This window comes from Dermochelys coriacea, chromosome 3, assembly GCF_009764565.3.
Source record: "Dermochelys coriacea isolate rDerCor1 chromosome 3, rDerCor1.pri.v4, whole genome shotgun sequence".
Classification (NCBI taxonomy): domain Eukaryota; kingdom Metazoa; phylum Chordata; order Testudines; family Dermochelyidae; genus Dermochelys; species Dermochelys coriacea.
Window position 1 is genome coordinate 42,424,265 of NC_050070.1, and position 26,737 is coordinate 42,451,001.

General features: G+C 38.0%; 1 protein-coding gene across 1 annotated transcript in view; it reads right to left on the reverse strand.

Moving 5' to 3' along the window:
* CSMD1 (CUB and Sushi multiple domains 1) overlaps positions 1-26,737 on the reverse strand; it is a 2,060,919-nt gene that overhangs the window by 137,612 nt on the left and 1,896,570 nt on the right. The window contains 5 exon segments of the mRNA XM_038396611.2: positions 2,084-2,278; positions 17,831-18,016; positions 25,048-25,087; positions 25,089-25,165; positions 25,168-25,236. Of these exon segments, the coding sequence (XP_038252539.2) occupies positions 2,084-2,278; positions 17,831-18,016; positions 25,048-25,087; positions 25,089-25,165; positions 25,168-25,236 (567 nt within the window).

Sequence of the window (26,737 nt, forward strand, 5' to 3'; positions counted from 1 at the left end):
ATGTGATGAAGGTCTGGAACAACACAGTTCTCGGTGTCTGGTGAGCGCAGTTTGATTGGTTGCTGACCCTGGGTGGGAGGGGCTATAAATAGGGCTAACTGCCTAAGAAGCTCTATTCCCTCTTCCTTTCCTTTCTATGACTGGAGAGGTATTTACCGGGCCACTTCACCATGAATGGTCCAGTGAAATATGGATTAACTACCTATGCTAAATAATCAGTTCCATCCTGTATTTAGTTGTGAGACTCCGAGTAAGTTTCCCAGATCTAAAGAAGAGCTCTGTGTAAGCTTGAAAGCTTGTTTCTCTCACCAACAGAAGTTTATTCAATAAAAAGATATTACCTCAGTCACCTTGTCTCTCTAATATCCTGGGGCTGACATGGCTACAACAACACGGCATACAAGGCATTATTGACATTTCTGCAGGCTCTAGGAGGGGTGTATAGGTTAGAGTGGCTCTGTTCATTTATTTCTGAGAAATTGGTCATTGAGAAATAGAGCTTCTGCTCCAAGAATTATTTTAACATATGGGTTCCACAGGGATTCCCGTTTGTTCAATTTGCATATGAGGGGAGATCAGCTCATTATAAAAAAATCTTCCTTGGATAAATATACTTTTCAGAATAAAGTACAAAACTGATTCTGAAAGATTGTGTGGTCTACAGGTGGAGTACAGGATTGAAGGCAGACATGCTACCTCTCCTTCTGACCTCAACACAGGGAATAGGATGGTGTGAAGCTGATGGGGTGTAGCAGGGCTCTCTTCTGCAGAACCTTGACTGGTATATGGGTCCAAGAGAGACCCATAGGCGGCTCTAAAATATGCAAGTTTTGGAGTCAGGACCAGCACAATCCACAGAAACAGGGAACTGTAATTAGATCCCGGATACATATACGCCCTTCTCTGCTTCCCCCCAACCACCATCACACAATGCTGAGCTTGAATGTGTGGGAGTTTCCCCATATGTAAAAGGGATATTAATACATACATACCTTGCACAGTTGCTGTGAGAATAAGTTAATTAGCATTGTACAAAAGCTGAACATTTAAATTGCTACAGAATTACTTAGTATAAATGTCACGTACTACAGAATTACTAGTTTGAAAAATGCTCAATATTTCCTTCACCCTTCTTTTACTTCGTCTATACTTATTCTCCTGTCCATTCTCTGAGATAGATAACTAACAGATTCTTCTCTCCTCCCTCTGTGTTTCTTCACAGTGCACAGGAAACTCTTGCTATATGCTTCCCCATCTTCTTAAGCAGCCTCCTTGTTTCTGCCAGGTTTCTGACTCCTAACCCTCATGGTAATTGAATATCACATCCTGTTTCTCCCAGCTTTCCCATACTCAGTCACTCTGTGTGACTTTGCCTTTGTATTCTTCTTCATCCATGCCCCGCCTCTGTGTACGGATCTTCTCTGTCTGATTATTGTAACCTACATATTATATCTGTACTTGCTTATGTAGATTATCATTAGCAGTAAAGCTTTCTGTGGTATGTTTAGAAGGTATTATATAAAAATGTGTTGTGATGAACGTATGAAATGGACCCAAATAGTACAATCCTCATATTTTATTCAAGAGCATAAAGCAAAATCATGTACATATATTCCCTTTCAGAAATTATTTAAGTAACAACAATATCCTCAACTATTCTACAATCAGGATATATATGCAATGTTTACCCAGATCAGAACTCCCAAATGAACTCATGAGTCAAACATAAGTCATCATCCACTTAAAGGAGTAGCTACTATGACAATATATCTTTGACTTTCATAAAAAAAAAGTTGCACCTTGCTTTGAGAGTGTTGATCTACAAACAAATTACATCTCAATTCTAAAACACTTAACAGTGTAAACAAATGTGTTATTCAATACATTCTCAGTTTGCACAATTTGATTTCAATCAGTGGTAGTCAATCATATTTATTTGCTTTCAATTTATCAGCAGACTATTAGGAAAACAAAATAGTCTCATCTACAATTATTTCAGAAATGAAGTAAATAAAAAACCCCACTAAAAATACAAATATACTATCAGAAAGCATGACATTTGGTAAACAAGAATGCTCCTTACCCTTACAGCTTGGCCTTTCATCACCTCCACTCCATGTTCCATTAGATCTGCACTGTATGAGTCTTTGACCCCCTAAATAATAGCCAGGACTGCAGCTCAGCATGACTTGAGCTCCAAACTCATTCAAGGACCCAGCTATCAGCCTCCAGATGACATGCTCTGAGAGCAGAGTCTCGATGCTGAGGCAAGTTGCAGCTGTGAAGAAAGGATACTTGTATATTAGCACTTTCTCCCACATTACTTCACAAAAAAATGACTCATGGTCTTACTGAGAGGAGGCTTTCCATGTGAAATGAAGCATGCTGTGAACATTTTTAAAATACAAGTTCCAGCAAAGAGCAACAGACATTGCACAATACAAAGGGATTTTAGTAGTTTGTAGTACATTGCAATTTAGACACAATAGAACAATTATATGGTTATATACAGTTACATTTTCTAAGATAAAGACAATTTATTTAAATTTAATTAACAGAAGGATCAAATTATAGACTTCAGTGGGTGTATAAGGAATAAGCAGACAATGATGAAGTACTTAATAGTCAATGGGGAATCTTCTCAGGATATAGCATTTTGTTATCTAATGCAAAAGACAGTCCAGTTCTATCAACAATGTCTGATAAATGTAATATTTAAAAAAAGTCTCATTTCATTGCACATAACATTTACTGGGCTCTAACTGGATTCTTTCAAGTGCATCCTATAAACACATTGTAGTGAAGAGAGTTAAATATTCAGTCCTAATTATCAGAAAATTAATGTACTGTAAGTACACCATAGCAATTATTACATTACAGATTGAAGCAGTTGCCATTAAGAAAAAAATCAATATTTGACACATCACAGTGATTTCAGTACTGCAGCTTCTCATATTCCAAGTTTGGGAAGAAACCAGTGTACTTACTGTAAGTAACGGAGAATATCAATGTTACATTTTTCATGATACTCGTGCAAGTTATAACTGAATATTATGTGAACTGTCATAGGAACCATGAAATTTATAGTGCAGTTGGAGATAATTTCTCAAGCCTGCTGTTGACTTTATTTATTAAAGTTCAAAGATAAAGTTCACAGAGTATTTATTTGGCTGGTATGAACATTATTCAAAAAACATGTCCTAAATATAAAAGTTGATTACTTTTAATCTGATTTCATTTTATTACAATATTTGTGAATATTTGCAGATCTAAAAGAAAAGAAAAGAAAAGAAAAGAAAAGAAAAAACACTCATAAATTCAATATCCTAGATTCTGAGTTTCAAAATTACATTACTATAGAATAATAGGGTTCAGAACTTACTAGTGAGTGCCCTTGTCACACTGTGACTATAGGAAGAGCCAATAGCCACTAACAATTGTGAAAAGAAACATTTATCCTCCTTAGCCCCTGCACCATATTATGACATAACAGATATACATTATGCAAGATGGCTTATGTGAGATATCATTGGAAAGGTTATGATCTACTGAATGTGATTATCCTATTTGTATGCATGTATAATCTCTGTACCTGAAATTAGGAATATTGACTATGTATCTGTATTTCAACTATGCTACTTTGGGTGATGTCCACTGCCAACAGATCAGGTACAACAATGGAAAAAATCAGACAGGGCAAATGGCCCATCAACAAGGACAGTGGACTGTAAAAGAGCTTAGTCTTCCTGTGAATATGTGGGTCAGCCGGTGAAGAATGGCTACAAGGGCCCTACAGAGGCTAGTAATTTTTTGTTTGTTTAACAGCAGCTCAAGGTGTTTCCAGATACAAAAATCAGATGCTGAGAAAAAGTGGTTATTTGCTTACTAGTAATCGATAAATAAATTATTAAATGACCAAAATGTTTAACTCTTCAATATAAAATCATGTAGGTCTATCATATGATATACATTATTTTAAATAAATATTCAGGAACTTTCTAGATCTACCATAAGGTTAATTTTCATCACTCCCTCTTTCAAGTAATGGTTTTGGAGAGAAATATGGTACTTTCAAAGATGAAAGGGAGCCTCTTATTTAGCTTAATCTTCACCAGTAAAGAGTTTCAAGCTCAACCACAGGGGATATTTTAAACCTTTTTAGAGATAAGAGGTTCACCTATTTCAACCTTATGTAAATGAGCTCCCAAAATAATTACTCTTAATCTGACAGATTTTAGTAGGAAACTTTGTTGACAGTTTAGATATACAAAAACCACCTCCATTCTAACAGCAAACACTTTTCTACATCATTTTTACATTTTGCCACCGCACAATGAAATTTCCACTTGAAATAAAATATGTTATTGCCATAGTACAAGATATGCTCTCTCTAGTTCATGGCTATATGTAAGTGTAACTGACTCTAAAATGCTGCTTGAGGTATTGTAGTTTTTAATTCTATGGTGAATTATTCTGATTCGTTAATTTCTACTTCATTCAGGAGATAAAAAATAAACTAACAGTTGCTTTATTAGCTCACCCAGGTTTTCTAGTGCCATAATTAATTGGACTCCTCTGTCTTCTCTTTGTGAATTACAGAGACTACAGACATTTGTCATTTACTCAGATGAAACTATTTGCATCAGAGATCATTTCTACTTCATCCAGATGTAAAGAAGCAACTGTTTTCTTTCAACATTGATTTGTTTTTATGAAGTAATGTGTGAGTAAGCACTGTGTGTTACTAAGTCTAGATCAGCAAATGTAATTACATATCTAAAAGTAAGATTAGGTGTCATTTCAGCAAAATGATTTCATCTACATATATTAATATCCATGTATACACACAAATGCAGGGAATTCATTTTGAACTATAACCGCCATTAAAAAGCACTGAGAAATGGAGCTACTGTAGCATTATAAAATATGTTTGTCTCTAAATACTCAGCCCTGCACATAAGGGGATACTGACAAAAAAGGTAGTAGTATACCAAACTGAGCTTCAAAACGAACATATTTCTGGAATCTTTAAAAAGGACATTAATCATGTTGCTTTAGCTGTATTAGGCCCCAATCCTTCCAAGATTTATATACTGTATGTGCTTAATTTTATATACTGTTAGTAGTTTCACTGAAGTTAATGGAACGACTCACAATGCATAAGTTAGACATGCTCACAAGTTTGGAAGGACTGGGGACTTTATTTGTTTTCAGCTTTGTGATCTTCAGTTAGGTTTTTAAAATAAGATATTTACAAACCTGTATTTTAATAAGGTTATTGATTTAATCTCCTTTTTAGGAAGCACTAGAAATAGTGTAAACTAGTTTGTCTAAATAGCTTAATTTGCATATTTTTCCTGTAAAGCAATTTTGCCATCTTTAAGGCCTTATATCAAATCCACTTTTGAGTTAAGTTATTTAACTTTGCCATAGTTTACTTAAACTGTTTACTCATATTGTGTGCCATGCATTTTCAGCACAGGATCCAGGGGCATTCCTGATGCCTTCAATCCCAGATGTACCTTCATCATTTCCACTAGTTGCAACAGGGTTCCTATTGTTAGCTGTGAAGACCCCTAAATATTTTAATTTTGTTTTTCAAAGAAGCCACATTTGACCATTAGGAATCAAAGTCTATAAGGAACAAAGGCTCAAGAGTCACAACCATCAAAATGCACTCCCCAATGCCTCTCATTTTGAATTGTTAAGGTTTTGACTTGTGTCTGGAGTGGTGGGAGTTTGGAGAAAATAATCTCTTCTGACCCTGCTGCAGAGGGGAAGCACAGTTCCTCTCCTTCCCATCTGCTTTGATGAAGCACAACTCCTGAACACCCTTCTGCAAAGCATTTGTAATTATAAAAAGTCCTTGATAATTTCTTGTTCCTGTCTCTCGTCCTATTCAACAATCACAATCTGGCCTTTTGAGATCTTCATGGCAGACTGATTTTTCCTCTTCAGTTGATGATGGCTGTCAGCCCTTGCTTGCCTTGACATAAGTGACAAGAGCATTCCAAGTTCTATGCCAATGTCTCCTTACACATGGTGTTCTAAGCAGTAACCTATATGCCTGTATGCTTTTTTATTACTTTTTCAAGAAATAATTTTCATAAATGCACTGAGTGTGTAATGAAAAAAATCACTAGTTATAAGAGCTTGATATTATTAATTTATTATTATTATTATGTGCAAGTGTAATGACATGAGATACTTGGCTGCTATCCCTGTAACTAGTTTTCTCTGATTAAAAGAAATGGAAAGTGCAGCTTACCATGCATTGTCCTTGATTAACAAAATGCCAATACAATGACGATGCATCATCTAACTACATTAACAGTTTTTTGTCATTTATAATACAATAGATGCTTTATTTTAGATCTTATTTGTACCTCAGGACAGCAATTCATTCAATTAAATTATTGTTTAGAAAGATAATGAAAAATAGAAATGATGTTTCTTCCAGAATAAATTGCTACAGATGTATCACATGAGAGCAGTAGCCACTACTATCTAAACCATCATATTAGCTTAGAATTCTAGAACTATCAAGCATGTTTCAAAAAGTTATCTGAAGTATGTAGATTTGTGTAAAGTTATCATTTTGGCCCAAACTGCTACTTAAAATGTTTGAACTTAGGAAATGAGCATGCAGATTTCGAGGAGTTGTTCTTAAATATTAAAGAACAAGAACAAAGAAACCATGAAAAAGAACAATAAATTATCTACAAGGTCTATTTTTTTTTCAAGTAACCTTTAAAATTCTGGTATATTACAAACTAGGTTATATTTCCAGATCCATCGCCACTTGTTTCTGGGAAACAACCAGGAAAGGAAAAACAAATAGGGACCGGGTTTAACATTTTATTTTAACGGAGTAATACACTTGATTGTATTTATATTTATCTAGATAGATAGATATATAATCAACACTCACATATACTTTTTATAATATAACATGCATTAGATAAATATAAAAGGCCATAGCTTTCTGATGATATATTGTATAAAGCAATGGTACTTAACCTTGGAGAGCTAGTAAGACACTTTTCAATCTACTGTAGTTCCAGAGTAGCAAATAAATGTACTGTGACATCCTGACATTGCACGATGATGTCTGAGTTGTAACCCAGAAGTTGCAACAACTCAGCAGTTTTAGTTTATTGACATCTTCTCAAGAGAAACATTACAGTGAAATATCATAAAATGTTATGTTGATTATTTTGTGGCACAATGTCACTTTATGACACAATATTTTAGGTCAGATCCTTGAGTGTGGTCCAAAAGTAGAGTGCAAGTTGGGGATGGTGCACAAAGCTTAAAGCTGTCTTTGCACTCCCCTGATCCTAGTGCTACTGTATGTGTAGCTGTTCTCTCTGCACCTTGTTAAAGCAGCCTCAGAGCAGCCTACTCCCATGGAAGAAAAAGGCAACATTTCTATTCATTTCAGTGGAGCGAATATTTGGAATTTTGTGCAGTAAGCAGCCAGCAAAGTACTAAACTATGATAACTGTGCTATTTATCATTTTCATAAGATTTTAAAATTACACTCTGCAGTTTTCTAGGGAGTTAAGAATGCCATCTTAAAAACTTCTTGGACCAGATCCTTTCCTTGTCTCATGCCCTTTATGTTGCTTTAACAATACAAAGATGATGGAAAACTGCCTGTCTAAAAGGGCGGATGGGGATTGCCTTAAGGTGGGTACAGCTGGCTGTATGCCATTACACATTCCCTAACAAGTGTAGAGAATACTCCTGGGCAGGCCATAGCTAGAAGGAATCACTGCCAGAATGTACTGTGAGCTGGAAACCCTTGGCCAGTGGAGACTGTTCTAGCTTGCAAAATTTAGGGAAGCCCTCAGAGCATTATGGGTTATGAGGGAATTTAGTAGCAGCCTGAAGTAGTGGGTTCTACATTATGCTGGAAATTGAAGAAGAGCATGAGTTCTGTGCCAACCAGAGCTTAGCTGGACCTGGCATGTGCCCCTTTTCCTGAAATATAATTAAATAATATCTGCAAGTGACAAAGTATTAATGGGAATACCATTTGAAGTTTGGATTGTAAAAATGTAATTGGAGAAATTCATCCCCATCTATCAACATGATATCGCATATGAGAAATATGATGCCCTGGTGAAATGCTGAAGATATATATTCCACTTTCCTAAAAGATTAAAGAAAATAAATTTATATTTGAATGCAAATCACTCCTCTCATTCTTTAGTCTTTTAGGGGGGAAATGGCATACATATTCCCAGTCATTATAATAATACAATAGTGTGTACTTTCAATAAATGGTAGGAATAAATAGTCAGTTTTCAGAATGGAGAGAGGTAAATAATACTGTCCCCCAAGGGTCTGTATTGGGCCCAACATATTCATAAATGATCTAGGGAAAGGGGTAAACAGTGAGGAGGCAAAATTTGAAGATAATACAAAACTACTCAAAATAGTTAAGTCCCAGGCAGACTGCGAAGAGCTACAAAAGGATCTCACAAAACTGGGTGACTGGGCAACAAAATGGCAGATGAAATTCAGTGTTGATAAACAAAAAGTAATGCACATTGGAAAACAATCTCAACTATGCATATAAAATGATGGGGTCTAAATTAGCTGTTACTACTCAAGAAAGAAATCTTGGAGTAATTGTGGATAGAGCAATAATAACAAAGCATAAAGGGCTCATCCTGTGAAGTGATGAGCATAACCTTTCAGGGCTTATATATCATGAATTCCTATTCAATTTAAGGGGTGCATATTTGTCTATTAAGGAAGACACAATCTATATGAATATGAAATCTAAATACATTATAGAAGATCTACTGTACATACGAAGAATACAATGCTTTCATAACACCTAGCTATACAAATGTCCATTCTTCAGGATATTCCATTTTTATGATTTACTGGGGAAAGATGAAGAGATGTGAAAACAACGAAGTCAACTTTTAGTGGTCATTACAAAAAATTTCAGTCAAATTGTAAAACTATTTCCTTGGCAGAAATCTGCACATCTGTATTATTGTACACCAACTCTTAATCTAATTGAAATCCGTGTTCAAATTTGAATAGCCTGTTATTGGAAGCCTTGGGGCAATTTCTTCAAACTTGGAAATGTCTGGCTTGCAGTAAAACAAAACAAAATAAATAGAAATAAATAAATCCAGACATATGTATTAAGGACTCCCAAAATGTCATCACAATGTGTCTTTCATTAATATAAATGTTCATATCAGCATTTTTTTCTTTTGTGCTGAAAAATAAATTAAACTGTCAAGCCTACATAATTATCGTTTCCTCTCTTTACAGTCTCAATAACTGAGGCTTCAGCAAATAATAAAAACGAACATTTTCAAAGGTATTTGAACGTTTACTGAGAGAGTGCCTTACGAAGAGAAAACCTGGGGAGCCTGTATCAATAGAAAAAATAATCTAAGTTGGCAGAAAGAACAAGGAGTAATAGTCTCAAATTTCAGTGGGGGAGGTTTAGGGTGGATATGAGGAAAAATTTTTCACTAGGAGGGTGGTGAAGCACTGGAATGGATTACCTAGGGAGGGGGTGGAATCTCCTTCTTTAGAGGTTTTTAAGGTCAGGTTTGGCAAAGCTCTGGCTGGGATGATTTAGTTGGGGATTAGGTCCTGCTTTGAGCAGGACCTCCTGAGGTCCCTTCCAACCCTGATATTCTATGATTTTATGAAAGGAGTTAGAGGTTATACATTTTTATGCTGAATTATTTAATAATACACAGAGATAGGAGGCCATAACAGGAGAAGGCGGCTAGCCCAGTGGCTATGGTGGCAGCCTACAATTCAGAAGATCTGGGTTCAAGTCTGTGTTGCATGAAAGACTTCCTCCTTGGTGTGATTTAAGACAAGTTATGTGGTTCCTCTGTGCCTCAGTTACTCATCTGTTGAAATGAGGATAGTAGTACTTCCTTATCTCACAGAGGGGTTGTGAGGCTAAATATATTAAAGATTGGAGGCATTTTGAGATACTACAAAAAGTACGAATCAAAGTTTTCCCTTAGTCATTAGCAATCATATTTACTAATCAGTTATAAATAAAACATAATACAAATGCCATATTTGCTAATATTTCAATATAGCAGTAGGGAGAGATTGTCTCATTCATAGAATCATAGAATCATAGAATATCAGGGTTGGAAGGGACCCCAGAAGGTCATCTAGTCCAACCCCCTGCTCAAAGCAGGACCAAGTCCCAGTTAAATCATCCCAGCTAGGGCTTTGTCAAGCCTGACCTTAAAAACCTCTAAGGAAGGAGATTCTACCACCTCCCTAGGTAACGCATTCCAGTGTTTCACCACCCTCTTAGTGAAAAAGTTTTCCTATATCCAATCTAAACCTCCCCCATTGCAACTTGAGACCATTACTCCTCGTTCTGTCATCTGCTACCATTGAGAACAGTCTAGAGCCATCCTCTTTGAAACCCCCTTTCAGGTAGTTGAAAGCAGCTATCAAATCCCCCCTCATTCTTCTCTTCTGCAGACTAAACAATCCCAGCTCCCTCAGCCTCTCCTCATAAGTCATGTGCTCTAGACCCCTAATCATTTTCGTTGCCCTTCGTTGTACTCTTTCCAATTTATCCACATCCTTCCTGTAGTGTGGGGCCCAAAACTGGACACAGTACTCCAGATGAGGCCTCACCAGTGTCGAATAGAGGGGAACGATCACGTCCCTCGATCTGCTCGCTATGCCCCTACTTATACAACCCAAAATGCCATTGGCCTTCTTGGCAACAAGGGCACACTGCTGACTCATATCCAGCTTCTCGTCCACTGTCACCCCTAGGTCCTTTTCCGCAGAACTGCTGCCGAGCCATTCGGTCCCTAGTCTGTAGCGGTGCATTCAATGTAACTGAGTGAGATTTGGGGGGCATGGATCAGTGTATATGTCGTGCTCCCCATCATTACCCGAACTGGGCTGGGGAAGCTAATGATCCAACAAGCCGACCAAATTTGATGATGAATCCTGGTCACATGCCACCTGAGGCACACTGGTCATGTGCTAAGAAGAAGTGAAATTTCATTTAATATTTTTCTTTGTAGCTTGTTAGAGCAAGAATCAGGATTTGTATTTCCATGGTGGCAGACAAGTAAAAACTGAGTTGACAAAAGCTAGTATAAAGAGTAAAAAGTTTCCCAAAGTTGTGGGTTTGTTTGTTTTTCCTTTTTTCCATCTGAGGGCTTGTTTACATGGAGAAACTCACAGGAAAGTTAATCCACATTAACCAAAGGTGTGAATTTAAAGTGTATTAATTAAATTGCATTAAAACCCTGTATAGATACTCCCCTTCAGTATTAAAGTAACTTTATTTTGGGTGAATTAAGGTAAACAGAGCAGGACTTAGGAGGAGAACACAGAAGAGGAAATCTCCCTGAACAACTTCAACAGGCAGAGTACAGCCGTAAAGGGAAACCAGTCCAATTCCCAGCCCCATGGACAGTGAAAGAACACCACAGATGTGCTTAGCATTTTACATGGAAAATGAAAGACAGTGTGTCTCTGCCCCACTGCATATAAAATCAAAGACTGTAAACTGGCAATCAGACCCATGTGACCAGACCCTTGTACTTGTGTGGAATCCAAATAATATCAATGGGATGCAGGTGTCAGGGACAGCCTATATGGTGTTCAAATGACATGAACAAAATTATGTAGAACTGGAAGTGTCTGTCTGCATGAATCCATCTGCAGGATTCGGACCTAAGTAACTTGATCTATCCAAAATATAATGAGTTCTCCTCACCTGGTGATCGAGATCATAATTATATTATGTACAGTAACTCATACAAGTTATTTATTGGCACTCAGTTCTTTTTTCTTCTAAAAACAATAGATATCTGTTAGTTATCGCTTCATATAACTAAAGCCAGTATCTCAATACCAGTGACCCTTGCTTGTTTCATTATGTAACCAGCATGAATCAGTCTTTCAATGATCCACAACTATTTTAAGTAAATAATTACAATGAAAGAAATGAGTCTCGAACATCTGCCTCAGGGACTACATTATTACAGATACTATGCAAAATGTACTGCGTTGACTTCAACCTTCATTTTAGTAAACCTGTGGGTAAAATGAACTCATTTATTTACCATTTACCTTTCTGTGCTGTTTGCGTCTCATCAATCTGAAATGCTTCTGTCTCTAGAGACTAAATACATTTATTCACACAGTAGTGATTCTTCTACACTTAACAAGCAGGTTAACTGAAAATAAAAATGTTTTCAATGAATGAGCAACCAAGCTTGGAAACATTAGTTTTGACTTTGTTTCTCAGGTTTTCGCTCTGTTCAGTGGAGATGATAACACTTGCCTATAGTGGTCACACATGTACAGTTTTGAGGTGTAAGTGGTTTTACTAAGTACAGAGAATTTCCTTCAAATTGTCTGAATCTTTCCAAATGAAAAAACCTCCAAGTGTGACCATGTATTATTAATATCTCCACATTAAACTTATTTGTATGATAGAAGCTAATATTATCTGGTGAACTTTTATAATTTTAAGATACAAGTTAAAACTCTTCTTACCACAGATAAAAACTATCCCCAAGTATGGTAATTAACTCAGTATTTTCAGTTCTCCAGTGAAAAGAAAAGAAAAGAAAAAAAAGAGTAAGAAAGACCAAAACACCCTGCACAACAGCTGGTGTTCTTGTTTCTAATCAGTTTGATTTTTCATGCTGAAGATGTCCTCTGAACATTGCTTACTGTCATTTGGAAGAAAGATATGCTATTTAATATGCAATATTTATGCTTCTCTTTAACAAATGGCACTGAAGTCGGTAAATAAGTTCATACTCTTTTTGAACTGTGTCTGTCAGGTCTTTTTATTCATTCTGTAAAGCATGTAGTATATTTTGGGTGTTGTAAAAATAAATTTAGGTGTTGACTGCTATTTAACCTTAATGTTATTAACTGTACTACAACATTTATAATTTTCAACATATACCTAGAACTTCCCAAACTTTTTCATAGTTTTGACCACAGCTTAAAGGAAATATGATGTTTTGATGAACGTCAACGTGACAGTGAAAGTAGACAGACAGACTGACTGCACAGGATTCCAAAACACTATTCCTCTTTACTTAACATGAGAGATGCACAAATTTAGACAAAATAATTAAAAAAATGAAAATGCTTTTCCCAGCCTCAGTTTTGTCACCAGTCTTCAGGCATAAGTCAGAATCCACAGAGGACTCTAAGATACTTCCACATCCCTGCCCTCCTGCACATGGCTTCTCATCCAGAACAAGGAATCGCTGAACTCTTCTGCTTCTCTCTCCTTCTCTATAATAATTGCCAAGAGACTCTCATTTGTAGCCTCCAGCCACCTTTGTCACATGATTTCCTGATAAGGTTCAACAGGGGATCTCTATCAGGTGGCTTTGTTGCCAGCTAACCTAATTTCCTTAGTAAACCAGCCAGGTAGGAGCCAGCCTTTTGTCTCAAGGTGTTTCCATCTGAATAGGTGGATATTTAAGGTCTAATGACTGACCATTGTCCCTGATCCAGTAGGTATATGCTACAGCCCTGTCAGCAAATAGTGGATTCAGCAAATAGTGGATTCTATGTCTACAGAGGCATTCCATGATGCATCAATTTCATAACAACATCATTACATCAACCAGAATGTATATATTGTATATAGACAGATTCCCCAAACTGTTATAACTTTGCCCAGCTTTAGCTGGGAGCAAATCTCATGATAGATACCTATAGTCCAGAAAAAAAATATCACCCTATTAAAACTGGCCAAGATAATAAGTAGAACTCTTTCCCTCTGAGTTAGGGGGATTATGGTGGGCAAGTATATCCACAGACACAGAGAGTTGGAAGGATTCTCAGGCTTAAAGAAGAGTTGATTTTACTACTCTCTGTGGCACCAACTTCTGGGTGCAATTGAGTCCACGAAGCAGGTTATTTTCCCTTTCAACCACATAAACATGGTACAGTCTCTGGGACCCTCAGGTTCTCTGACTTTAAGGAGATCACATATTTCCCCATTATCACACTACATCATAGGAAAGAGGTAGGATTTTTTGTTTGTTTGAATATTCCACAAGCAAAACACACAAAAGGAGGAGATGAAGAGTTCCCACTAGATTCTGGATAAGCATTCTTTTTGGCTCCCCCTTTGGAATCTTTAAGTCTTTCAGTTTCCACGAGTAGTTCCTTCGTCCATGAACTGACTGCTTCTCAGATCTAGGTTGCCATGGTTGTCTCTCCAATGGCTTAATCTTGATGTTGTAATCTATCTGCTAGGCAGCCTCTGCCCAGCATTAATGGGTACTCTGGTGCATCCAAGTCTCCACCCTCCCTCCTATCTAGTTTATCTGAAACTGGTTTAGAATGATTAAATCTACCAGTTCTCCTACTGTGTAAGGGACAAGTCATTTAGTCTATCAGTCACCCATGAAAAAAAAAGAAAGACTTAACTTAGAACCACTGCTAGTACTTCTTACCCAAGATACAAAACCAGTCCAGACAGCAGGTCTGAAGGCTTCATTCTGATCGTCTTTGGGCTGAAGCCTGGGCCTACTGTTGTTGCTCTGTGCTCCAATATCTATTTTACCTCTTCATTTTCATCCTTTATACGTCACTTTTAAAACATTCCACTGCTCTCAACATCACAATGAGTAGGTGGCTTTCTGATTCTGCTTAAATCCACACACTTTGTTTAGGGTTGAGAACATACCCCCTGATCACATACACATTGCAGCCCAAAACTTCATACCAGGTATTGTGTTTCTGATGTTCTTCCTGGATAACAGCCTGGACTCTAGACCTGTTTTCCCCAGAGAACTACACTCACCCCTTTATATTCAGCATACAGGATGGTCTTAATGAGATACATGCAATCAGCTCTCAGCAAGAATACCACCTGTGAATGGGATAGATTGGCAGAAAATCTCTGCCAGTCTGTAACACCGACTTCTCTGACTCACGTCCAGGATCCTCAACAGGATATAAATATCAAAACAATTTTAAAAGGTGGAAACAGAAAAAGAAATCTTTCATCCACCTGATGATTTATGACATGCTCTCCATTCTTGATCTTCCTTCACAGCAAGAGACAGAGACCAAAGAAATGTCACAATCAATTTAGATGGATCAGAGATTTTATTTTAAAAATCTCTCTATCCATAAGTATTTTTAAAGCACATTTGATGTTATTGTTGAAGTTCAAAAGAGCCTTATGTCTTTGAAAAATGCTGTGTTGAAAAATGTCTTACAGTATGACCAGCAGAGGGCAACAACAGAGACTCTTCCTGACCTCCTCAGGAAAGATTTCACAGTCTTGAACTTGATTTCACATTCTATACATGCAATCTCACTGGATAAATGTTCGCTTATTATGACCCAAGTCACATAAAATGACTTTCTTTAAAACAGTATTTTGTAAAATATCTATGCTTGAATCCCTGAAGTTCAGCATAACTCAATAATCTAAATGCTGTGAGTATTTTATTCTCAGTCAAGAATTTCACACAATGTAAAATCAAAGCAGCTCTAAGAAGAAGAGGTGAAGAAGTTATCTTAGAAGGCAGCCTCTGGGACAAATCAATTTTATTAGAACTGAAGACACAGAAGGCTGCTGCTGACCAGGCATCTAACAATAAAAAGCTCACCTTCAAACTGCGTTCCCAAACATACTAAATATATAATGTATTCCTTTTAACCCTTTCTAAAGTTTGACAAACTTTTCTGGTGTACTTATCTCTTCATGCCAGCCTTTAACACAGTATATGCATGCTACACATAAATGCCCCATCTAATACCTCGGAACTGGTTTACGAAACGAATGGAGTAATGAAATCAGTTTTCACCTCGGTCTGGTCAAATTGGCCTAGCTTGGTGACAATCATAGTTTAGTTGATGCTTTGATGCGGTTTGGTGGCTCATATGAGAACTGGTTGTTGCCTGTTATCCACATTACATAAAACACTACTATCATTGATACATTTGTAGGCACTTCAGGAGAGAGGCTACTCAGCCCATTCTATCATAGCATTTAAGGTGCATAAGGGATATGTAAATTTCAGCCTCAGGCACTTTCACAGATATGTTATCAGTTGTGGACATCTGAGAGAATATGTATATTAATGCATATAGTCAATGGAAGCCTTTTTCAACTCACAGCTGAAAAAGGAGAATAATTAAAAAATATGCTTTTGTCACTTTCTACCTTCATAAAGCTCACTTAAGAAAAACAATTATTAGGTAACAATGTACAATATAAAGGGATTAAACTCAGAGAGTATTTAAAGAAAACCCACACTTGTACCATAGCATGGACTGGGTGACACACCTGCTGTCAACGAATCTAAACTCCAAAACCATTTTGCAGTAAAATATACTAATTTCTAATTCAGTCATTGCTATTTTCTTTACCCTACAATTAAAAATAAGAGACATTTAGGGAGAATTGCAAAAAAAAAAAAGGGCTTCTTGTGTTCAGAGTCTAGAAAACAGACACTGTACATACACTCAGGTTTCAGAGTAGCAGCCATGTTAGTCTGTATTCGCAAAAAGAAAAGGAGTACTTGTGGCACCTTAGAGACTAACAAATTTATTAGAGCATAAGCTTTCGTGAGCTACAGCTCACTTCATCGGATGCATTTGGTGGAAAAAACAGAGGAGAGATTTATATACACACACACGATAACATGAAGTGTGTGTATATAAATCTCTCCTCTGTTTTTTCCACCAAATGCATCCGATGAAGTGAGCTGTAGCTCACGAAAGCTTATGCTCTAATAAATTTGTTAGTCTCTAAGGTGCCACAAGTACTCCTTTTTTTTGTACATACACTGTTCCCAGGTTCTAGAATCTAAATTCACTGTCAACTGAGTATTTTGTAACATTAAGTATAGTACCTAAGATGGGCAATATTTTTAAAAATTGAAGTCTATGCACTAATATTTTTCCAGTATTTTTGCACATGAAAAGGACATCTAAAGCTCAAATGTAATTCATTGATTAGATTTTAATTTATTTAAATTAATTAATTTATTTACTGTAGAAACATTTAAAGAGACAGTCTGACTTGAATAATGTACAACTTTGATTAAAACAAGTTGCAACAGGTAATTGTAACAGAAAATAGAGAAGGTGGAGAAGAGATCATTAACAACTAGGGAAACACATGGATAAGGTATGTTCATCATTTGTAAGCTATAAGACATGTGTCTTTAAAAGATACCTTGATTTTATGTTTGATGTATGAACCTCATCTTAAACCATAACAATTTTGTTGATATGAGTTCGTGCATACTTACACAGGTGGTATAATGATTCATATAATCAAATTATGGGCTAGATCCTCAGATGCACAAAAGCTCTGCTTTTGTCACAACTTGAGATGAATAAAGGTAGCTTCATGCCACCTTTCTATTCCTGTGATCCTGATGCTGGCTTGAGGGCAGTTTTGTCAGCAGCACAGGTTTGAGCAGCCTCAGGGCTGCAGTAAACTGTGCATAGATACAGTGGTCCCTAAAAGATCATTTTGCAGCTGGGGATAGGGCAAGGAGAAGGATGAAGAGCTGAGTATGATAGCTTGACAGCACCTGGAGATTCCCTTATGCTGAAGAAGTCTCTGCAGACCTCATTAAATAGCTTTAAGACTGTCTTGCACTACTGTTAACATTAATAGCATTTGTGTATCATTCTAACTCATCACATACTAAATAAAAATGTACTCCTCAATATCCAAAATGTGGGATCCTTGTACATTGGATCTAAATTTCACCACTGAACATTTTTCTTAGAATACACAAAAGAAATATGTTTGAAAAAATATATGCACACTTACGTTTACAGACAGGAGGCCTCCCTTTGTTACTCCATAATGCATCTTCTTGACACACTGCTGTTGCTTGTTGACTAGATTCTAGCTTGAAGCCCTCATTACATTCATATATCACTCTGCTGCCCAAAGTGAACTCATTACCTACAACTGAACCATTTCCTGGAGATTCTGGAATACCACACGACACAGCTGAGGGGGGAAAGATGGACATTTAGTATATTAAGGTATTTTTAAAAGTCAAATTTATGCCCTATATACCAAAAAATCATACATTCATAATAATACATTCATCATCATTATTATGAATAACCACTGCAATTTCCTCCAGATCTACAACTTTCTAACTAATCCAGGAATATTTTTAAAATGGATACATAAAATAAAGTATAGCCAATGTAGGCCAACTTCCTTATAAATTAATCTATTATTTGTCCAATTCAGTCAATTCTGCAGTTACAGTAGATGATATCAAATGATCAGAACATTTATTGGCTCAGAATCATCCATCAAGTACCCTAAATTACCAGGGTAATGTCAAATAAATATCAATGAAAGAGAAACCTCACATATGAAATAGTCTACTAATGCAATGTCCACACTTTCTCTGTAGTCTTTCCATTCTTCCATCATTCCAAATAAGGATACATCTACACTTCAAGATGGAGCTGTAATTTCCAGCTGGAGTCATATCAGTGCTAACTCTGATCAAGCTAGCATGCTAAAAATAGACTGCAGCTGCAGCAGCACAAACAGCAGGAGAAACTAACCTCCCCAAGTATATACCTAGCATCTTGGGTGGGTATGTACTCAGTGTAGCTAGTCCCTCCCATTGCTTGCACCTCCGCAGTTACGCTCTATTTTTAATGCACTAGCTCAGTCGGAGCTAGTGCAGGTATGTCTCCTTAAGCTGGAAATTGTACCAATGCTGTGAAGTATAGACATACCCTAAGATTGCTACCTCAGAAAAAGGGGTGAAATCCTGACACTATTGAACTGAATGGCAAAATTCCCATTGACTCCAACGGGGCAGGATTTCACCCAAGGTCTCTGGGACAGGGACACTTTCTTGGGATGCCCAGGACTGAGAGTCACTTTGTTATCCCTCCCCCAACCCAGTTCCAGCATGAGGCAGTCTTTCTTGTGGTAGCTGGATGTCAGCTCTGTGTCACTGCCAGCCCTACAGCCACTCAAGCATACATCTTTGGGCTCTGCCAGTCCCTACTTTGCCTTGCAAGTTAACAACAGGTGCACCCCAAACTTTGAGCCACTCTGAAAACATCTCCTTGTAGTGTCCAGCCCCTGTTGCTGGACAATCACACTAATTACTGGGTTTACTACTCCCAAGGGAATAATATCCACATATGAGCTTGTTTGATTCAACTAAGTTTTAGCTCCAACATAACAATACAGCACTTCAACCTATTTATAAAAAACAAATATTAATTTATTAACAAAAGGAAAGATTTATGAGATAGGGAGCCCAGCATATGGTATCTAACAATACCTGCTAACACAGGATTTTAAGGTAAGGTAAATTTCTGGAAATACCTATGCCAGGAGCCTTTATCAGTGATGCCTGAGTCAATATTGCCCTTCTGCAGTTATCAAAGATTGCCCAGACAACTAATCATTCCCAGTGATTTCAGCAAAGAGAATTGTAGAAGTAGGAAGTTTTTTGTGGGGCTTTGTTTTAACATGGTTCACACTCCACAGGGGCTAACTCCTGGGTGCTTGAATAACTTGATACACTGGGAAAGTTTTTTCATTTGCCTTACGCTGGCATTTAAAATAAAACAAGTTATTTCTTATTTCTTCTTCAAGTTTTATTTCTTTAGAAAGATTTAGTCTTTTTAAAACAGGAACTTAAAACATAGCACAATAGTTACATTGAGCCCCTTTAATTAAGGATTACATAGGAAACCAAACCCACATATGTACAGAATCACCTTCTTGCTCTGGTCCAGTTGCTGATATAAAACTCTTTGATAAATATAACATAGAAATGAAATGTAAGTTTAAGTGTTATACTTCTAAATATTAAACAGCCTGGGATGAGCTTTGATGATAAACTAGGGTTTAAAAAGAAAAACTCTGCCCCCATATTTATATGCTCAATTGTAGGAAGCAATGCATCATTTTAACATAAAGAATTTTGCCACTGCTTGTCTTCTTCTTTGGACTATGGACTTTTATTTAAATTTTATAAAATCAATATTTGCGAAAAGAATAAAAGGACAGTCTTTACCAGAAGCCTACTGAACACAAGTGAAGAAACAAAAAAAAATCAATTTAATTAATGATATAATTTACCTGCTTCAGTGTAAATGATTAATTGCACAATGCGTTGTTACAGTACAATAAACATAACTCTACAAAGTTCTTTTCACTATTTCGAAGCTGTCACATTTGATGCATTTATATTAAATACAACATAGTGTTTGGAATTTGATTACAATGAGACAAACTAGGCAATATGAAATGATAGACGTGGTTCATGTTCTTGGTTAGTGGTTTTTTATTGTGTTTGCTCCCATCTGGAATATGCCAAATTGCACATGCAAGTAGAACTGAAAGAATGTGACAAAATAAATTGCTTCCTTTAAAAAAAAAAAGTCAATGTGAATTTTACAAACAGCCTAACACTAAATTTCCCACCACTTGAAAAGAACTTGACAGCTGGGGAGCCTTTGCTTATACATTTAAATAGGTGGAAAGTTGGAATCCCATCCTGTTTTTCTACCCCCTTCAAACTAACAAACTCTCCCAATTGGCTGTCACAATTACTGTGTATTTTCTTCTGTTGGTAGCAGGATTTTGGCAACATTTTCCTCCCTCTCCCACAAACCCTGTCTTTCAATTCTTTTCTGTCATGTTAGAACAAACCTTGACATGGCTCCTGAAGGATTTCCTTGGGGACGCAACTGGGTTAATTCTAATTTCCTGGCAACTTTTTGTTTAACTTTTTTTTCTTTTTGGAGTAAGATATTAATTTCTGATTTAAGACAGCACATGGTTAACTGTCTAAAAGTAAAAACATCAGGGTTCAAATTTAAAAAATATTACATGTAGACCTAACTTTGTTCTTCCTTTAATCAGTGGAAATCTGGGTATAATCCTACTGAATTCAGAACTCTTTCTATGGAATGAAAGAGCAGAATTTGGCCCTCTGTAACTTGAACAATAACTAAATGAATCTGCTGCAATCATTTAATCGCAAAATAGCTCTGTCAGCAGACACTGCTTACACTCTGGCTTGATGATAATATTGCAGGAGACTACTTAAAATCCAGGAAAACTAACATCCCCATATTATTTGCATGATATACTGCAGAATAAAAGGTGTATAATATTCCATTTTACCTTTAAAGTGCTTAAGCTGCACCAAACAGATCTATTTGTTATACTAGCCCCAGCATGTAGCACAGAATATTACACCTGCTGCACCCTGTTCTCAATGTCTGCATCTGTTCCTTTCTTCTCACTCCCCTTTCACCATCTTCATTCCACCTCAGTCCCCTCTTGGTTTTCTTCTCCCACTCCTATAGGAGCACTGTTGCTTATCTTTATATTCCTTAGGTTGCTAAGCTACTGCTGCTGCAGTAACTGCTAATTATAGCAGTACCTTCTGGTGCTACTTCAGTTACAGTCCATCTGTCTATTTGTTACTCATCTCTCTCTGCAAATAATACTATAGTGGAAAGTGGTATTCCTGCTGCTACTGTTTGTCTGATTATGCTAATAGCTTTTATACCAATAGTGTCCAAACAAAACATGTCAGCACTTGTTGCCTTGAATAAAGTAACATAACAGCAAATACACAGTGACCTTCTGGAGCAAGGTTTGATGAAGAGCTAACTAAAATGGCATTTGGCCATTTAACAGCTGAGAGTAGTCAATGCTGTTAAACACATAAGTGCACTGAAGCTGTTCTCAGTTTCCCATGTGCTTGGTAAAATGACTACGAACAGACTAAGAAAATTGCCTAATTCAATGAATGGATCCAGACATTACTCAGCTCAATGATTAGAAGAGACTTACAGCCTGTGCCACCAACATGTACTTTGTACTTATGTATGAACACTTCCAGCTGGGTTATGAGCATTCAGAGAGAATAATGAATAGTTTTTTAACCTTAATTGTCTTCATTGTTCTTGCATTGCAGCAAGATATATTTCTTCTAAAGAGCCTATAATCAGCACAAGCTGAAAAGCCTGTTTACTGCCTAAAAAGTAGGATGCAACTTCAATTGCTCATAATTGCCCCCTGCTCCCCCCCCCAAAAAAATTCTTCTTTCTACAGTAAAGCTTTTCCTTTTCTTAAAAAAAATAAAATAAAATAAATCCTTTAGGATTCCCGAATCTATTCACATATACTGTGTGTGAACATACTACATACAAATGCAGATACTTCAAGGATATACGCCATAGCAATTCTTATACATCAATAACACACACACACACACACACACACACTCTGAGTATTTTGATTGACATGTTACTTTAACAAATTCTTCCTGGGTGTAAGTCCACATAATTTAATGAAGATTAAATTTGATCCATTACTGAATATTTATAAATACAGATCATATATCTTTTCACACTGTCAGGTTAGTTATTTATGAAGAAGCTCACTAGTACTCTGTTGTTGATTCTCATCCTACTTCTAATCAAAATTATTTTAAAAAAAGTTTACTTTGTTTTAAGTTAAAATCATTATATTTGCATTACCTCAACCTCCTTTCTACCAGGGGACTGTCAGGTATTACCAGATTGCTAAGTGTGATAATTCAATGATGCTGCTCAGTGTTTTTTATCAAAAGAGCCCTTATCTTTATTAATGATCTGGAGGATGGCACGGATTGCACCCTCAACAAGTTCGCGGATGACACTAAGATGGGGGGAGAGGTAGATATGCTGGAGGGTAGGGATAGGGTCCAGAGAGACCTAGACAAATTGGAGGATTGGGCCAAAAGAAATCTGATGAGGTTCAACAAGGACAAGTGCAGAGTCCTGCACTTAGGATGGAAAAATCCCATGCACTGTTATAGGCTGGGGACCAACTGGCTAAGCGGCAGTTCTGCAGAAAAGGACCTGGGGATTACAGTGGAGGAGAAGCTGGATACAAGTCAACAATGTACCCTTGTTGCCAAAAAGGCTAATGGAATATTGAGCTGTATTAGTAGGAGCATTGCAAGGAGATCGCGGGAAGTGATTATTTCCCTCTATTCGGCACTGGTGAGCCACATCTAGATTTATTTTCCATTTTCTACTAACATTATAGCAATCACAACCTTCAAGATTTTGTCCCCATTTAGGCACATAGTAGGGTGACCCTATTTCCCTATGCTGAATACGATATACCTGGTAAAATTAATTGTATTCAAGCGACTTCAATGGCAAATCTATCAGCACTATGCAGTACAAACATTCAAATTAACATCAATGAGCCCCTGTTAAAAAGAAATACTGCAGAATTGGATTATTTTATTTATCTTCTTATCTTTAAGGCTTAGGGTTCCACAGGGAGGGGTGACACACACCCCTAACCCCCCCCCCACCGCACACACTCAGGAGGAGAGGTGACACATGCACACTCCTCTCTCACACAAAGGGAGGTGATAGACAACCTGACCCTCCCTGCCTGGTGCTCTCCACCCCTCCAATGTCTGGCTGGGCCCCCCAGGACGCACCCGGCTTCTCCTGGTACCTATCCTTCCTGAGGCAAAATGTGTGTGTGGGAGGGGTTCACATACAGGGTCATGTGCCCCGCCTCTCCAGATTTCTGCCAGGGTTCACACAAGAATGTGGCCATCAGCAGGCTTTTGGCACTATGCGGGAGGGAAGGGATGAGAGCTGCTTCCAGCTGCAAGGGAGGAGAGAAGGGGGAAAGGGATGACCGGCCATGTCTTTGAAGCGCTCATCTCTTCTCCTCCCACTCCCCTGTGGCTGGAAGCAGCTTGTCCCTTCCTGCCCACACAGTGTCAAAAGGTAGCTAATATCCCCAGGCTGCTGCTGGCCACCGACAAAACCCAGCTGCCTCCTGTTCCCTGGCTACAGCACGGGCAGGAAGGGGTTAAGCCCTAAGGATTCTCATGCACCACCAGGGTCCAGGGAACTTGACTTCAGGGGCTTCAGTGAACCCGGCCAGAGAGGTAGCTCAGCAGTGGAGGGTGCTTTAGAGGAGGAGCAGCCCATGCTCCCTGGGGGCAGGACAAAGGGTGGTGGAGGGCCAGGTGAAGAGAGTGCTAAGTCCCTGCCCAAGGGGCTGCTGTGAAGCCTACAGGTTCAGGGCACAAACAGACTGGAAATCGCTCCCCCCGCCACACACATTGCAGAGCTTAACTGATGGGTGTAGAGGCTTCCCCGTGTCAGCGCTGTGCAGGGCTTTGGCACATGTAGGGCTCGGCTACTCCTGGCCAGCACCCCGGGCCGGAGGGTTTTGGGCTTTCCCAGGACTCTGGTCCAGCCAGAGCCAGTGGGGGAAGGAAGGAGCCTGCTAGCCAGGCTCCTGGTGAGCTGAGCACTCCAAACACAGGCTGGTTCTCTGCACAGCGCTGGGAGTGGGTTGCACCCTGCTGGGGGGGATATGGAGGAGCAGCAGGGCTGGGTGGGGGGCGAAGGGGCAAAGCAGGGAGAGGACAGCAAGATGGGGACCACATAAAGGGCCGATGGTTGACAGCAGAGGCAACACATTACTGGCTGCTACCTGGTGCCTGCCCGCATACACCAGCCTCTGCAGCTCGCAGAGCACAGCCAGTGCTGGCCAGAAATGGGATGGGAGGTGGGGTACTGCTAGCTGAGATCTGGCATGCAGCGGAGGCTGCAGCTTTGCCCCGCCACCAGCCTTGCACACCCATCCCATCGTCGGTCACTGGACCCCCCACTCCCCACTAATGGGCGGGCAGCTGGCGAGCAGGGATCCAGCCATCAGTAGGACCCACCAGTACTGATGGGGTCGGGGAGACAGAAAATATGGGACAATTTGCCCATTTTAAGAAAAGTCGGGGACACCTGCAGGAGGGCTTAAATAGGGGACTGTCCCTTTAAAAATGGGTATCTGGTCACCCTACACATAAGTAACTTTATATACATGATTAAGCCCATTGAGTTCATGCATAGTGGCATAAGTATTTGCAAGATTGTACAAGACTGTGTTCTTATTTTGTAACAGAGTTTAGAGATAAACCATTGAACATATATAACAGCAATACAATATCTTACCATGGCAGATCGGGGCAGGAGAATCCCATTGATACAGGGCCATTCTGGTGATGTCTACAAGTTGCATTGCTATGGCCAATCATTCTATATCCAGGCTTGCAGTAATAGTGCACTTTACTCCAATTGAACCTGCTGTTTTATTTACAGTTCCACCATGCTTCGGGACATTGTTTAAGCTGCAATAGGGAGCTATATACCAAAAAAAGATATAATTTTAAAAAGTTAGAAAACACATAAAAATAACAATTCATTTTGCAATATTACAATATGTTTGTGTAGTTTAAAAATCTATAGTATGTTTTGAATTACTATCAGAATTTTCATTTAGAATATATATAATGTAGAAATAGCATGAGTTGGAGGAATATCATTTATATTCCACACATTCAGAACTCTTTTTATTGATAACACATTGTAAAAGCTATGAAAGTAAGCTTTGTTAACATACATAGTTGCCTTGGGACTTCAGCTACCTCACATTTAGTGAATAAACTCTTTCATAGACTTGATTTGTTTATATCTAGGTCAATAGTTATATAATTCACTATGCACAAAGGCCAAATAATTTTACATCTAAACTGAAATTTCAGCTTTCACTCCAGCCCCTTCACTTCACTGGCTCTCAATAACTTACATAAGATCTAGGATTGGTAGTTCTTTCAGGTTTAGACCTAATCTCTTCCCCTCCTATCATTTTAAGGAAGGACTCAGATCCCCCACCATGTTGTTTTTATCTTTTCCACCTTCCTACTTTGCATCCAGTTGAGGCCACCAACTACTCATCTGGCTGGCTTGGTAGCTATTCAGGATGGAATTAACTAAATCTCCTGTTAAATACTAAAGCAAGTTACAACTACAATCAATTAATTGTTTAAATAAATTTGTCTTCAGTTGAAACCTGCTACGGATGGTGATAGAGTTGTAGCCGGTTCTCTTCTGAGTATCAGCTAGTAGGCAGCTCAGGCAAGACACCAAGAGATGTACCAAATGAATACTAGTGAAGAAACATAGAACCAGGAGCCAGATTTATGGCAAAATCACTCTCCTCATGGGAGGAGAAATAAAAAAAATTTCCAGGTAAAAGTTTTCTATACCCATTGCGGTACTGCATGGGCTGCAAGATTTCACAACTAGTATTGTTATTTTGAACACTGTACTTCTGACTTACATTTGGCTCAAATACTGATTGGAGCTATATTCAGGAATATATATATTAACTGCCTCCAATATTAATTTATATGACTACATAGAAAAAATTCCAAAATTCAGTCCAATGAACAGGTTGTTTGATGATAAAATCTGATCTGATTCAAGATGTATAAGATATTTTACCATTGGAAAATGCTTGATACAAAACAAGGGGACAGGATAAAACCAAATCTTGCTTCCTTTCATTAACTATTTCATAGACAATTACCTAGATTCCTGTGATTTGGAAATCAGTTATAGCTGGATTCCTAAACTCTCTTAACCTCTTTAAAAAACCCAGCCCAGACCACATTTTTTTCAGTAGAAAATATAGCCTGGAACTTATTCCTATTGTATATCACAAAATTAATTGATACTGCAATCTGGGAAGAAATTAAAAATTTAAATGACAGGATATTAGATATGTTGTTGTGTGTATTAATTTATCATAGGCATTTCCCTGCTACAAAATCAATTTATATGGTTGACATATTTTACAAAT